We start from the raw sequence: 13,296 nt of genomic DNA, 5'->3' as shown, positions 1-13,296 counted from the left end.
TTACACGAAGTAATTAATTATTATTAAAAACCAATAAAAAAAATAAGACTTTTTTACTAATAGATGGCGCAACTAAATTAAAATTATGACAGATCATTGTAGTTTTAATACCAACCGTTAATTTTTTTATCAATTTAAGTACTATTTGTAACCACAGAAATTTAGTAATTAAATTTCTCCAGCCAACAAAACATCGTTTTTTCTAGTGACAGTGGTAGGTAGCGCTAGTTAGCATAAGATGTTGCATATTTTTATTGAACTAAAACAGTTTTAGTGATACTTCTAGTGTCAAACTAGTACTAACACTAGACCGAGAACTAGAAACATTCGGATTTAGCCGCAAATCTCTCAAGACGGCTAAACCCGAATGATTCTATTTCTAGGTCTAGTGTTAGTTCTAGTTTTAGTTTTGACATCAAAACTAACACTAGACTTAGAACTGGAAACAGTCGGGTTTAGCAGTTTGAAGACACGTGCGGCTAAACCTGAATCATTCTAGTTCTACGAATCTAGTTTCAGTTATGACATCAACTACACCTAGAACTAGACACATTCGGGTTTAGCTGCACGTCTCTTAAGATGGCTGTTAGTTCTAGTTTTAGGTCTGACATCACAATTAACACTAGACCTAAAAACATTCATCAAGATTTTTCTTTTACATACATTATAAACGTTATCAAGTCTCAAACTAATTATACAAAATGCGAATAGAATAAATTAAGCATTTACTAACTGAAAGTGTGAAATACTAGTAGTGTGACGTCACGAACGGTCCGTCGGCTGTTCCCAGAATATACCAATACTCTTAGATTCTACCGTTCTTGGTCTAAAGCTGGTAACTGTATTTTAAGGTAATTAAAAAAGAATTAAATTTTTTAACAACACTTTATTGTATAAAACTTATTAAATAATCACATACGATCATTTTTCTTTCAATTTTCATTGACAAACAAAAAAGTTATTTCAGAGACATTTAAGAAGATAAAGAATTTAAATTTCTAAACTAAATGCACGTTTTTTTTTTATTTCCGCTGTTTAGCAATTTTATTAAGTAAAACATTTCCTGATAAAAAGGTGAATCCTCCGATGGGCAACAACCATCCACAAGTAACAAACATATCTAAACGGAGCCAAAATAACGCAAACAAACCAAGAATTGCTGCGAATCCAATGTGAAAAGGGATAGCAGTAAAGCTAAAATTGCTGATGTTGACTCCAATCCTGCCCCACAAAACGAACAATAAGAGTAAAGGCGCTCCAGCCAACGCAGTAAAAAGAAGCGAGACAGTTTGAGGTGGGCGTTTTTCCGGTTGACGAAATAGATGCTCAATTTCCGGTTTTGGCCCGGTCAATTGAATCTTTTCTTCCGATTCGCCACTTTGCGACACACTCACCTGAACGTAACCTAACTTCCATCTGAAAGGATTACTTACGATTGCGTCTCCAATAATCAATTCCATTTCAAATTTACCAGAAGATGTTAGTTCAGAAGCAAGGTTTACACTCATTTTGTACGATTGCGATGTATCCCTTTCAGCTATAAAGATAATTTCGCGTTTTCCCGCTGATAAACGTAAGAAAGCTTGATGAACAGGGCGAGGTAAATTAAATTTCATAATTAGATTGTGTGTAGAATCAGCTTGGAGAACTTGATCTAATTGGGAATTATAGTTTAATTTATACAACTTTGGTGCTGAAGCTCCATCGGCGTCTCCTAACCCAACTTCTAAATTTTTTAAAGTAATTGGACCCAAAACTCTTACAGTAAACGTTGAGGTGTGTTGTCCTGCACTAAGAGCTAATTTATATTGTCCTGGTTCTAATCTTAAGGGTAAGATAAATTCTGTTTTAGAGTCTTTTCCTGGCGTAAGTGGTTGTTTGCTTAAAACAACGACGTCATCGGTAATTCTAATTGCTGATTGCGCAACAACGGGGCTTGGTAAAGTTTTTAAAGGTTCTCCTAATAAATTGGTGAGTTTTATGGTTAAATCTGGTTTATCGGACGTTACGTGAGGTGGTCCAGAAATGGTTAAACTAACGGGTGATACTGAACTTGAAGCTAAAACTTGAGCGGATTGAATCAAAGCTAAAGCCCCACGTGGAGTTTGAACACTCCTTCTACTCAATAAATAAACAGCAAATTTATCAGCTTGAGCTTCCGTAAGTGGCTTAGCCCCGGGAACACGGAATAACCCAGTTAAAAGTAAGCCTGTTATAGTTAGCCCACCTTCCCATTGCAACATTTTCCCATCAACTTCATCTGCTTGAACAACAACATCTTCAATACGATCCAAAATGAATTTACCAGCATTCCCCAACAATGACGACAAATGCAAAGCATGTCCTAAACTTTGCAATCCATCATCTTCTTTTAATTTAGCCTGTAAAAGCTTTCCCACCTTCTCAGGATTCGGAATTGGAATGTTTAAAACATGTAAAGTCTCCGCTGCATATCGCAAATCGGACGTTGAAGATTTATCGCTACCTAAAGCCACCTTTAAAACCTGCATTAAAACAAAAAAAAAAGTTAAATAAAATATAATTAACCCTTTTCTTTGTTTTAATTACGTTTAAATGTACGTCAGAATACAATTTTCCTTCGCATTTGAGTATCGTCCAGGTGGAAATCGCATGAAAAGCCGCTTCCGGGGTTGAATCTTCCTTGAAATTATCCTTCAAATGAGCGCAAGCATCCATAAACAACACCTTCACCACTTTTTGACCCAACAATTCAAATCCTTTAGCTGCTTGGTACACAGTAACCACATCCCCTTCTTGTAATTTTACAAAACCCTTCGTAAAGGCTTCGAGAAGTCTATTTCTATCACCAGGCGTAATATAACCATTAATACTACCGTGTGTTGTTGAGATAAAAACACAAACCGTGAGGAACACAAACGGAACTAAATCGAATAATTACATTATTAATTGATTAATTGTATTGGTTTTTACTTACGGAGTTTCATTATTTCGATGAGTTTTAATTCAAAATTGATTCACAAACACCGGTACATCGCCGGAATGACACGTAAATGAAAGAAATGTAAACGCGCATGCGCGAGATACATTACGTGGTAACAAAAAAGAATGTGTTGGTAACAATGATTAAGATATTCAAAAAATATGGCGGGAATTTGTGATTATTTAAATTTTATTTTGACATTATCGATTAAGAACTAATTTATTTAAGTAAAACTATGTACAATAAAAACAACAGATTAGTATCTCTTAAAATAAAATCATTTTTATCATTTAGATCTTAATTAAACCTTAACAAAAAGGTGTTAATAAAATAAATTGGTTATTTCTTACATTTCTATAAAACATTTTGTTAAAAAGTTGAGATAAGAAATCAATAAAGTAATCACATCCGTTCCGATAATTCATAAACAACAATTGCTTTAAAACGTATTCAGCCTAAAATTTTTATATCTTATCACGACAGTTTAAAATTTACAAGAATAAAACAGATTTTTATTTTTCACTTCGTTCATAGAAATTCATCGATATGGATGAACATTTGAGATTAACCTACAAGGTAAATTATTTAAAACTGATCCTTTTGCGAATCTTGAAGTAAAATTTAAAATAAATTCCATTTTAAAGAGTTTCTTACACAAAATTGTTGGTCGTTGGAACAAAGATGTAGAAATATATGATTCGATATTATTTAGCCCGGATCATAACGAAAATGAACGTGATAGATATAAAAAACTCGATGAAATCGATGGATTTACACCAGTACAACCTGCAAAAGAAGAAAGTGAATTTAGAAGATTTGGAGTTACAGAAAAAATTAAAGAAGAAAAGGATGTTGAAATTAAAACATATCCTAAAAGTTACAGGTAAGTACGTTTTATTAACAGATATATGCTTTAAAGTGTTAAGAATGTGCAAATACTTCTTATTCTCTTTGCTTTGTGTTAATTTTTCGATAACAACATCACAATTCATTAAGATTTCTTCATAAACTGAAAAAAGAAGGTTGAATACAAACTAGAAAGAATTCCACATGCTACGGAGGACCTTGAAAACTTTAAAATATTGGATTAATTACAGTCATTTTAACATGACTCTTAACTGTCAAAATGACAAGAATGTGTCAATTTATTTATATTTTAAATCGATAACAGATGTCGCTGTTAATTATTCTTCGTAAGCATTTAATTAAAATTGTTATTAAATGTCAAAATGATTGTTTTAGTTATTTTTTAAATAGATGTTCCTGTAGCTTAGTTACATTCTTCGTAGGTATTTAATTAAAATTGTCATTTTAAGAGGATTCTTAAATGTCAAAATGACAAGAATGCTTTAGTGATATTTTAAATCGGTAACAGATGTCGCTGTAACTTAGTTACGTTACATTTTTCGTTGGTATTTAAATCGTTTTTATCGTTTCTTGAGAATTTAATGAATTATTCCATTATATCGCACGATTTTATTACGATTTTAAAGCGATTTTCTCACGTAAAGTTATAACTATTATTGCAGCGCTCCGCTTTTGTGTTACGTTTTGCGCAGAAAAAAAATCTGCGAATTAAAAAATTGCAATCAGTGTAATTTCTCCCTAATTAAATAATATACGTAAAAATAATCGTGTGTGATCATAAATTATTAATCATCGAATATCCTGTTATTGGAATATAAAAATAAATTGATATCTTTAAGACGTTAGTTTTAGGAATTTCAATCTCCACAGTTATCTTATCTTTTAATAATTTCTTATCGACACATAAAGTGTACGAAATAGTTCTATTAACAAGTAATATCATTTAGAAACTGTTGTATTAGTATCATTACATGCAGTAAGTAAAAAAAATTAGTAACTAACCAAAAATTAGCACAATAATAGTATTAAAAAATAATAATAACTTTTAATCTCAACATTTTAAGTACAAGGAAATGCGTTCGCGATTAGATTAATCTCGGAGAACAATTTTTAATCAATACAAAAATCAATTATTATTTTTTGGTGTACATCTCGCGAGTTCTCTATATTTTCTTCTAGAAAAACATGCTTTGCCTGAAGTGTTGCTGTTGGAGTAGGAAAATGAATGTTACAGCTCGAGTTTTTAATCCACCTGATGAACCAGAGAAGCCACCTGGTGAACCAGAGAAGCCACCTGCTGAACCAGAGAAGCCACCTGTTATAAATCCTCAAGTTGTAGATGAAAGAAGACCTGGAATTAGAGAACATATTCCGTTGGATAATAATGTTGAAATTGAGGTTACGCCAAAAAGTGACCAGTAAGATTATTAAATTAAAAGAGAAAATCAAAGAAAAAAGTATTTGCACATGAATTAAAAACTCAATATTGAATTAAAAAGAATTAAATAACTTTCAGAATATTTTCAGAGCACACGGTTCTGTCTAAGAGGTAAGACAAGTTAAAACGCTTTTTGATGTGCCAACTAAAAGAGATTGTCTTACTTCTTCTTTCTTATTATCTTATTTCTTTTTGCTTTCTTTGGATTTTATAAAATAAAAAATCGTGTGGTCTGCTTTTTTTTTAATAGTTTAGCCATTTTGCAGAAAATATTAATTAACAAATAATTTTGTTTTAATATAGCGACAAAGAAATCATCAAAAAGGCGATATCTTCAAATGAATTCTTGGAAAACATCCTTCAAGGAAAAATTTTAGATGTAATTGTAGATGCGATGTATTCCAAAGAAGTCGCGGAAGGCGAAGTGATTATTCAAGAAGGCGAACCTGGAAGTAATATGTACGTTTCCGATCAAGGGACGTTCGAGGTTTACGTTAAGAACAAATTGGTCAGCTCATTTAGTGATCAAAAAGTTTTCGGGGAATTAGCCGTTTTGTATAACAATAAACGATTAGCGACAATTAAGGCGATCACGAGCGGAAAGATTTGGGTTTTACCGAGAGTTGTCTATCAACAAAGTCTTATTAAAGATGCAATGCAATACATGAACGAAACGTTTTCCTTTTTAAAGAATGTCCCGATGATTAATAAGTTGAGAGAGGAAAAATTGAGGATAATCGCTGATTTGTTGAAAAAAGAAGTTTTTAAACCGGATACGGTGATTGTTAAAGAAGGCGATGTTGGCGATAAATTTTATATTATTCGAGCTGGATCAGTTACTGTCACGAAAAATGGTGAAGGAAAAGTTGGAGAATTAGGTAATGTTTAAAAGTAAAAGGGGTTGCCTAACTAACATGAATTTAGTTTTTTATGCAGTTTCAACATACAGTTAATTTCACTTTAAATGCAATACATGCGACTAAATCCGAATAGTTCTAGTTTTAATTGTTATTCACCGTTAGATTGTGGTATTTTTATTGAACGAAAAGTAGAATTAACACTAGACCTAGAACTAGAAACATTCGGGCTTAGCCGTGCGTGCTTAAGACGTCCCTAATGTTTCTAGATCTAGGTCTAGTGTTAGTTATAGGTTCTTGAAAAATATACAACAATCTAACGTTGCGTTGTTAGTTCTAGTTTTACACTAACACTATCACTAGAACTAACACAAGAACTAGAACTAGAAACATTCGGGTTTAGCAGTCTTGAGAGACTTATGTATAAGATGAGGGATATATCAATATTTTATTTAGATAAAAATGTTTTGAACGAAAAAATGATAACTCAATTCTGGGTAAAGTAATAAAACATCCTTAAAAATATTTGATAAGCCAAATAAACAAGTAATACAATCATCTTACTTTTAATCTAATATAATGCTTTTTATTATTCCAGGTAAAGGTGAATTCTTCGGAGAACGTGCTTTATTATATTCGGATACAAGACAAGCCACCGTAACAGCTCAAGCACCATCTGTTGAATGTTTAACATTAACTCGTACTCAATTCCAAGAACATTTCGATCCCAACCTCTTAAAAGTTGTTGATGATAAAATCGAAGATGTTCAGGAACAAGATAAAACACCAAAAAGAGAAATGCCATCAACATCGGCCGGAGGGGAATATTCGGATATAAAATTAGCTGATTTAACAATGATAGCAACGTTGGGTGTTGGAGGATTTGGTCGCGTTGAACTCGTACAACATAAAAAGCAAAAAGATTTAACATTTGCATTGAAATATTTAAAGAAAGCTGATATGGTTGAGCAATCCCAAGTTGAGCATGTTTACAATGAGCGTAATATTCAAATTAAATGTAATAGTATATTTATTGTGAGGTTATACAACACTTTTAAAGATCAAAAATATTTATATTTCCTGATGGAAAGTTGTCTCGGTGGTGATCTGTGGGCTTATTTGCAAAAGAGAAAGAATAAATGCGTTTCAGACCAAGACGCAAGATTCTTCGCCGGATGTGTTTTAGAAGCGTTCGCTTATCTCCACGAAAGAAAATACATTTACCGCGATTTAAAACCGGAGAATCTTTTAATCGACGCACAAGGATATATTAAATTAACCGATTTCGGTTTTGCAAAACATTTAGGTGATCAATTAAAAACGTTTACATTCGCCGGAACCCCCGAATACGTCGCACCCGAAATAATTTACAATAAAGGGCACGATAAATCAGCTGATTATTGGACGTTTGGTATTTTAATTTTTGAATTGTTAGTGGGAAGAACTCCGTTTAGAGCTGGGGATGATTATATGAAAACTTATAATAGAATTTTAAAAGGAATTAATGCAGTTACTTTTCCTCAACACGTTAGTCGTAGCGCAGTGAATATTATTTTGAAACTGTGCAGACCAACTCCAACGGAACGATTGGGACTCCAAAAGAATGGTATCGATGATATTCGAAATCATAAGTGGTTCCAAGGTTTCGAATGGAACAAATTGAGAAGTAAGAAAATGAAGGCTCCTTACGTTCCAAAATTGACAAGTAATATTGATGTTAGAAATATTGATTCGTTTAAGAAAGATGACGATATTCCTCCTGATTCGACGGAATTTGATCAATTTTAAAAAACTTATTCGTTTTGGCAAATCATAAGATTTAGGGATTTTTGGTTTGTTGGATACTTACTATGTCAACTTAAATCATTATTAAAAGTGAGGTTAGGTTTGCTTTTACTAAATGTCATCTAAATGTCAAATAAAGTTAAGTTTTTTAAAAGTGTGCAAACGAATAGTTTTAATGAATTTAACTTTCTTAATGTTACATTTTATAGTTTATTTTATTTTTTGTTACAAAGATTTTATTTATTTTATGGTGTTAAATATAATTGGGTAAAAATTGTATTTATAAGAATAAATGAAGTATATAAAAAGTTGTTTTTTTTTACATAATCAGTTAACTCATTGCTTAAGTTTAGATTTAAATTGTGGTATTCAGACTCAAAAGAAAAATTTTTTTTTCAAAGGCTAGGTCCAAATTGAGCGTAACATTGTCGTGGTGGTGATCGTCAAATAACGAAGAGAGGTTTTACCACGCCCGCAGTTTCTATTATTAAGTCTCAAGGCGTCTCTCGAGAACAAACGGACACAAAACGGATAGTTTAACTCGGTGAGCGACCAGCATCACCCCGCGAGATATATTTAAACACACTCTAAAAATACACGAAACAGAGGAGACCACAATTTCTTAACGATAGTTCCGCCACATCAGTTTGCTTTCGTGTAACAAACCAAAGAAATCGGTCAGCGAAATCTAAAAGCAAAAAATTACATACGTTTTTAATATTTTTCGTTCACCTCCTATTTTATACGGATGGAAATTCATCGCGTAACCTCGCACATCTAAATTAGGCGATTGCGTGGACGGCATTCGTCAAAACTTATTATAGTTGCAAGCCGAGTTTAGTTTCCTTTCAGTTATAAACGTGTGTGCTAACTGATTCGTAACAATTTTAATTAAAAAAAAGAGTAAAAATGTCTCAAAATCAACAATCGGGTGGCTTAAAACGTAGTCAAAAAGCCGATTTTCAATCAAGTTCAACAACCGTTTTGCGAGAGCGAAGCTTTGTTAAACAAAATAGCAGAGAATCATCGAAACGAAGAAGTCAAACAATGATGGCTGCTAATCTCGTAAAAGGTAACAAACCAACGATGGAAATTTATAGACCCCCCAACGTGCGAATAGATAATATTCCTCAACAACACGGTAATAACAAATTAAACGTACACGCGAAAGAATTTACGATGGGGTCCGAACTTCAAACGTCAAAATCAAGCGGAAACTTAGCATTATTCAATTTTGATTGTAACAATATTCAACATCATCAACACCAACACCCTTTACAACAATCAAAATCGAGTGGAAACGTTCTTAGACATCTCCCACATTCAATTATTCCTATTGTTCCACTTCCTATTCTTCATTCAACTTCAACATCTCAAATTTTAAATCATCTCCCTCGAGTTAATTTTCAAATGACAGCGGAAGCGTTAAGCGCTCATCATCAATTTCTTCAACAAGCCCAACAACAACAACAGCAACAAAAAAATCAGAATTGGAATCAAAATTCTTCCCCTCAAAATCACAATTTGAGACGTTCTAAATCAACGGGGGCTGCAGAAATAAGAAATATGGCTAAAAATAAAGAATTTTTGATGTTACAAGAAGCCGATTTGGGGGCTTTTTCTGAACATTCGGCAACGGTTAAAATAGCGACTGAAAATCCTAATCAATTACAATCGAGAACTTTAATGGAATTGGCTAAGATAATAATGGAACGGGTTGTTGAAGGAATAAAATATTCGGAAGCTGGAGCAAAACTTTGTGTTACGATTATTGAAAAAGAACGCACCCAAACGTTTATTGAATCGTTAATTAACACCTGTCAGCAATGGTATCAAGAACGTGATAAAATCTTACGCGGTATAAAAGCTGGAGATGGGACTAGATTTAGTGCTTTTATGTGGTTTTTAACTGAGATGTGTGGTCAACTTAAACGTCATCAATTAAGAGATCGATTTGAAAATTTGCAACCCGATTTGGTACTTCTTTCCGTTTTGGCAAAATGTTGCCAAGCGTGCGTGAGTCTACCGATTAAATGCTTAGCGGAAACGGAATGCCTCTTTTTTGTACTAACCTCGATTGGAAGGGATTTAGAAAACGAACTTCCCGCACAATTGGAACAGCTTTTAGCAAACGTTCGAGATGGGTTCTTAGCGAGCGTTGGATCTCCTTCGGTAAGGAAAACACTTCTACAACTAATCGAATTGCACGCGTCTAACTGGCAATTACCTGGATCATCGGTGCTTTATTATTATCCAAGAATAAAATAAAAATTAGATAAAAAGAAGAACGAGGACCAAAAAAAATTTAATAAAAAGTGCGGGGAAATAAGTTATTAATGGACTGAAATAATTTAAATTTTATTTAAAATTTGAAATTATTATTTTTTATAGATTAAGGTGTGTTCAATAAAAATTCTTTTTGACTTTTCACTTTATCTGAGTATTTTTTTCATTATTTAATAAAAAAATCAAAGAGAATTCTTAAAAATAGTGATATATCTTAAATGAGTAAGTAAAAATTATAATTGAGGTTAGAGTGATGACGTTTTAAATATTCTAGGTTAGATTTTGTTCAAAAGTGAGGTTAGGTATGTTTTGAACTGTCAAAAATTTTTTTTAATGATAAAAAATAAATTTATTCTCATTTTCAATCTTAGGTAATAAACGTAACCTCAACGTTAAAATTATTAACAGAAAATTTTAATCTAATTTTGGTTATAATCAGAGATAAATAGATAATTTGGAAAATAATCTGGAATACAATAAAAATGTTCCATTTTAATTTTGTACTACCTTTTGGCTTTGTTATGGTTGTCTTTAAATACACTCCTTTCTTCAACGTTGTATTCCAGAAAAAGAAAGTTTCTTTGTGATTTTCATGATGATGACATCTCCGGAAACATGTTTTACATTTTCTTGTTGTCTATTAATACCCCTACAAAATTTATTACCTGTAATAAACTAAATCGTATATTAATGAAACTATAACACTAAAATTATTAAACAAACTTATTTTATAACTGAATCCCAACACAATTACATTATTTACCATGTCGAGAAATGATACAAAGTCATACCTACCAGATTTATATCAAAAATTATTTGTTGTTAACTTTTTTTAACATATTTATTCAATTTTACAATCGGGTGTTCAGTAAAATGTGTGTAAGTTGCATTTTATGGACAATGTTGATTTCTTAAAAAGTGAGGTTATATTTTGTTTGGAACTGTCATTTTGACAGCATATAATTTTAAATAAATAATTAAAGGGATTTTTCTAAAAATATACTAATTTAATTGTTTACTATCTTTTGGCTTTATAGCAATTCTTTTCAAATATATATTTTTCTTCAATGTTGTATACCAAGATTTAGGTTTTTGTGGTTATAATAATCGATGACATCTACGGATGCATATTTCACATTTTTGCTGTTGCCTACAAATTTTTCTACAAAATGTTTTACATTGGCAACTAAATTGTATATAAATGAAATTATAAGATTAAAATTAGCTGAAATTCAACAATCACTTTATCTGACATATCGAGAAATAAGACGAAATTATACATACCTAAATTATATTAACAGTTACTATTTATTTAACGTATTTAATTAAGTTTATAACCGGTTATTAAAAAAAAAGTGTTTAACTCGAATTTTATGGTCAATGTTGATTTGTTAAAAAGTAAGGTTATGTTTGTTTAGTTCTGTCATTTTGACAGCCTATAATTTTAAAACACTAAATTTGAAAATTCTTTCTATATTTATTAGAATAACTAAAACATAGTTAGATTTTATAGAATAAAAATATTAAACAAATCTATTTTATAACTATAAACCAAAATAATCACTTTTTCTGTCATATCGAGAAATGAAATGAAATACTGCATACCACCAAAATTATATCAAAAATTATCCTTTTTATCAATTTTTTAATGTAATTAATCAATTTTACAACGATAAATGTGTAAAATCGTTTTTTATGGTCAAAGTTAATTTTTTCTTTAAAAGTGAGGTTATGATTTATTTTATCTGTCAATATTTTGACAACACAATGAAAATCATCAAATTTTGAAATTTTCTTTCAAATTTAATAGAAATAACTAGAAAGCAATAAATGAGACCACATAAATTATGGCACGTTAATGCGCGTTTCCCAATTGCTTCTAGCCATTCATACATTTTTGGCAAATTTCCATCATCAATTCACGTGTGTTCGCTATTTTTACCTGATTCAAATTCAATTTAATTGTTTATGCATAAACTTTTTATTACGTACAATGAATTCAATACGTATACGCTTGGTTAAAATCTTAAAACTTTTTTTGCCGATTGATCTTAACCTTCTATTTCAAATAAAAAAAAATGTGTACTTTATCCTCATCATAATAACAGGTTCATAAATTCATAAATAACTATGAATATTTTATGTTTCTGTGTGCGTTGTTCGCATATTAATCCATTTTATCTCTGTTAAAAGAGAAATAACCAATAGCAATTCAATGCTATGGATTATTGCATTAATTGGATTTAATTACTTATAATTTATTATGTTTAGGGGGTGATATAATACTCAAATTTGTTTGGACGCAAAAGTCGCGTCATGCTCTAAGTATTGCACAACTCAGGAATCATAACCCCTTTGGCATCACCCCCGGCAAATCGTTCCACTTAATTAAAATGAGCAGATAACAACGACACAGGATTTGACTTCTTGTTCAGCAGGAATGCAAATTAACCGGAGAAGTCACCTTTGTGGGCGGAGTCCCGCAACAGGTATATTCCGTGACGTCATAAATAGCTATTTGAATTGGTATTTTTTAAGATATGAATTTCTTTTTGTTTAATAACAGCGATTCTCAATAAAATTTAAAAAAAAATTGTCAAAAAGTATCTAAAACAAGGTTTTATTAATAATGATGAAATCAAATATCAACAAAATATTAAGATTTTTGGATTAATAAGATAAAAGTATATAAAAATTACGATCTTCATTAGGAATTTTTTATCTTTATTCATTTCTCAAGATGTAAAAAAACAAGAGTTGTTTTTAACGCATTCATCTCGATAAACAAAATTACCTAGAAAAGAATTTAATGAACAACAAAAATAATTTTTTCCACAACCACACCTTTGGTTTAGAATCCCTGTTAAAAACAACAACAGCAAACCACCTTAGATTCGAACGCAAAAGATCCCGATCGCATGGCACCTCCACCATAACATCTACGATACAAGTCTTTTGCGTATCAATAATAAAGAACCAATCGGAAGCATTTTCTTCATCGTCCCCTTTGGTGATTGTCGACTTGTGTGGATTTCTTCCGACGTCAACTTACATATGGCGCATATCATTTTCGATTCCAAGGCCGTGACTGGTTTTCTATA

At 31.5% G+C, this 13,296-nt stretch overlaps 3 protein-coding genes and 2 long non-coding RNA genes across 10 annotated transcripts; 2 read left to right on the top strand and 3 right to left on the bottom strand.

The window, feature by feature from the left end:
• Positions 1–140: 140 nt before the first annotated feature.
• On the top strand, positions 141–8,230 carry LOC111424894 (cGMP-dependent protein kinase, isozyme 1-like). Of its 4 annotated transcripts, XM_071197111.1 has the most exons (5): positions 141–851; positions 3,497–3,538; positions 3,607–3,845; positions 5,571–6,145; positions 6,723–8,230. In XM_071197111.1, the coding sequence occupies exons 2-5, from the start codon at positions 3,509–3,511 to the stop codon at positions 7,910–7,912; spliced, it is 2,034 nt and encodes a 677-aa protein (XP_071053212.1). In that variant the 5' UTR covers positions 141–851; positions 3,497–3,508; the 3' UTR covers positions 7,913–8,230. The 4 variants fall into 4 exon arrangements, with proteins under 4 accessions (XP_071053212.1, XP_022914385.2, XP_071053213.1 ...); XM_023058617.2 differs by lacking the exon at positions 141–851 and having other exon boundaries at positions 3,440–3,538; XM_071197112.1 differs by lacking the exons at positions 141–851; positions 3,497–3,538 and adding an exon at positions 5,009–5,247 and having other exon boundaries at positions 3,827–3,845; positions 6,723–8,229.
• LOC111424742 (oligosaccharide transferase delta subunit) lies at positions 867–3,063 on the bottom strand. The gene is made up of 3 exons (XM_023058399.2): positions 2,957–3,063; positions 2,569–2,903; positions 867–2,504 (listed from the first exon to the last, which is right to left on the bottom strand). The coding sequence occupies exons 1-3, from the start codon at positions 2,964–2,966 to the stop codon at positions 1,023–1,025; spliced, it is 1,827 nt and encodes a 608-aa protein (XP_022914167.2). The 5' UTR covers positions 2,967–3,063; the 3' UTR covers positions 867–1,022.
• Positions 3,163–10,980, bottom strand: LOC111424898 (uncharacterized). Of its 3 annotated transcripts, XR_011640785.1 has the most exons (4): positions 10,703–10,980; positions 3,854–5,180; positions 3,617–3,748; positions 3,163–3,531 (listed from the first exon to the last, which is right to left on the bottom strand). It is a non-coding gene; the product is annotated as an uncharacterized lncRNA (long non-coding RNA). The 3 variants fall into 3 exon arrangements; XR_002707659.2 differs by having other exon boundaries at positions 3,163–3,748; XR_011640786.1 differs by lacking the exon at positions 3,854–5,180 and having other exon boundaries at positions 3,163–3,748.
• Positions 8,439–10,344, top strand: LOC111424896 (CBP80/20-dependent translation initiation factor). The gene has a single exon (XM_023058622.2). It carries the CDS (start codon positions 8,819–8,821, stop codon positions 10,175–10,177), a length of 1,359 nt encoding a protein of 452 aa, XP_022914390.1. The 5' UTR covers positions 8,439–8,818; the 3' UTR covers positions 10,178–10,344.
• A 1,828-nt stretch (positions 10,981–12,808) lies between the features above and the next one.
• On the bottom strand, positions 12,809–13,291 carry LOC111424899 (uncharacterized). The gene is made up of 2 exons (XR_002707660.2): positions 13,040–13,291; positions 12,809–12,989 (listed from the first exon to the last, which is right to left on the bottom strand). It is a non-coding gene; the product is annotated as an uncharacterized lncRNA (long non-coding RNA).
• Positions 13,292–13,296: the final 5 nt, after the last annotated feature.

Source organism: Onthophagus taurus, chromosome 6 (genome assembly GCF_036711975.1).
Source record: "Onthophagus taurus isolate NC chromosome 6, IU_Otau_3.0, whole genome shotgun sequence".
Lineage (NCBI taxonomy): Eukaryota > Metazoa > Arthropoda > Insecta > Coleoptera > Scarabaeidae > Onthophagus > Onthophagus taurus.
This window is presented reverse-complemented; position numbering and strand designations above follow the sequence as displayed.

Bases quoted from the DNA above. Each gene is read 5' to 3' on its own strand.
- LOC111424742 (XM_023058399.2), bottom strand. The intron at 2,505-2,568 runs GTAATTAAAACA...GTTTTAATGCAG, and splicing joins ATTCTGACGTACATTTAAAC to GTTTTAAAGGTGGCTTTAGG.
- LOC111424894 (XM_071197111.1), top strand. From the start codon at position 3,509: ATGGATGAACATTTGAGATTAACCTACAAG. The intron at 3,846-5,570 runs GTAAGTACGTTT...GTTTTAATATAG, and splicing joins ACATATCCTAAAAGTTACAG to CGACAAAGAAATCATCAAAA. The intron at 6,146-6,722 runs GTAATGTTTAAA...TTATTATTCCAG, and splicing joins AGGAAAAGTTGGAGAATTAG to GTAAAGGTGAATTCTTCGGA.
- LOC111424896 (XM_023058622.2), top strand. From the start codon at position 8,819: ATGTCTCAAAATCAACAATCGGGTGGCTTAAAACGTAGTCAAAAAGCC.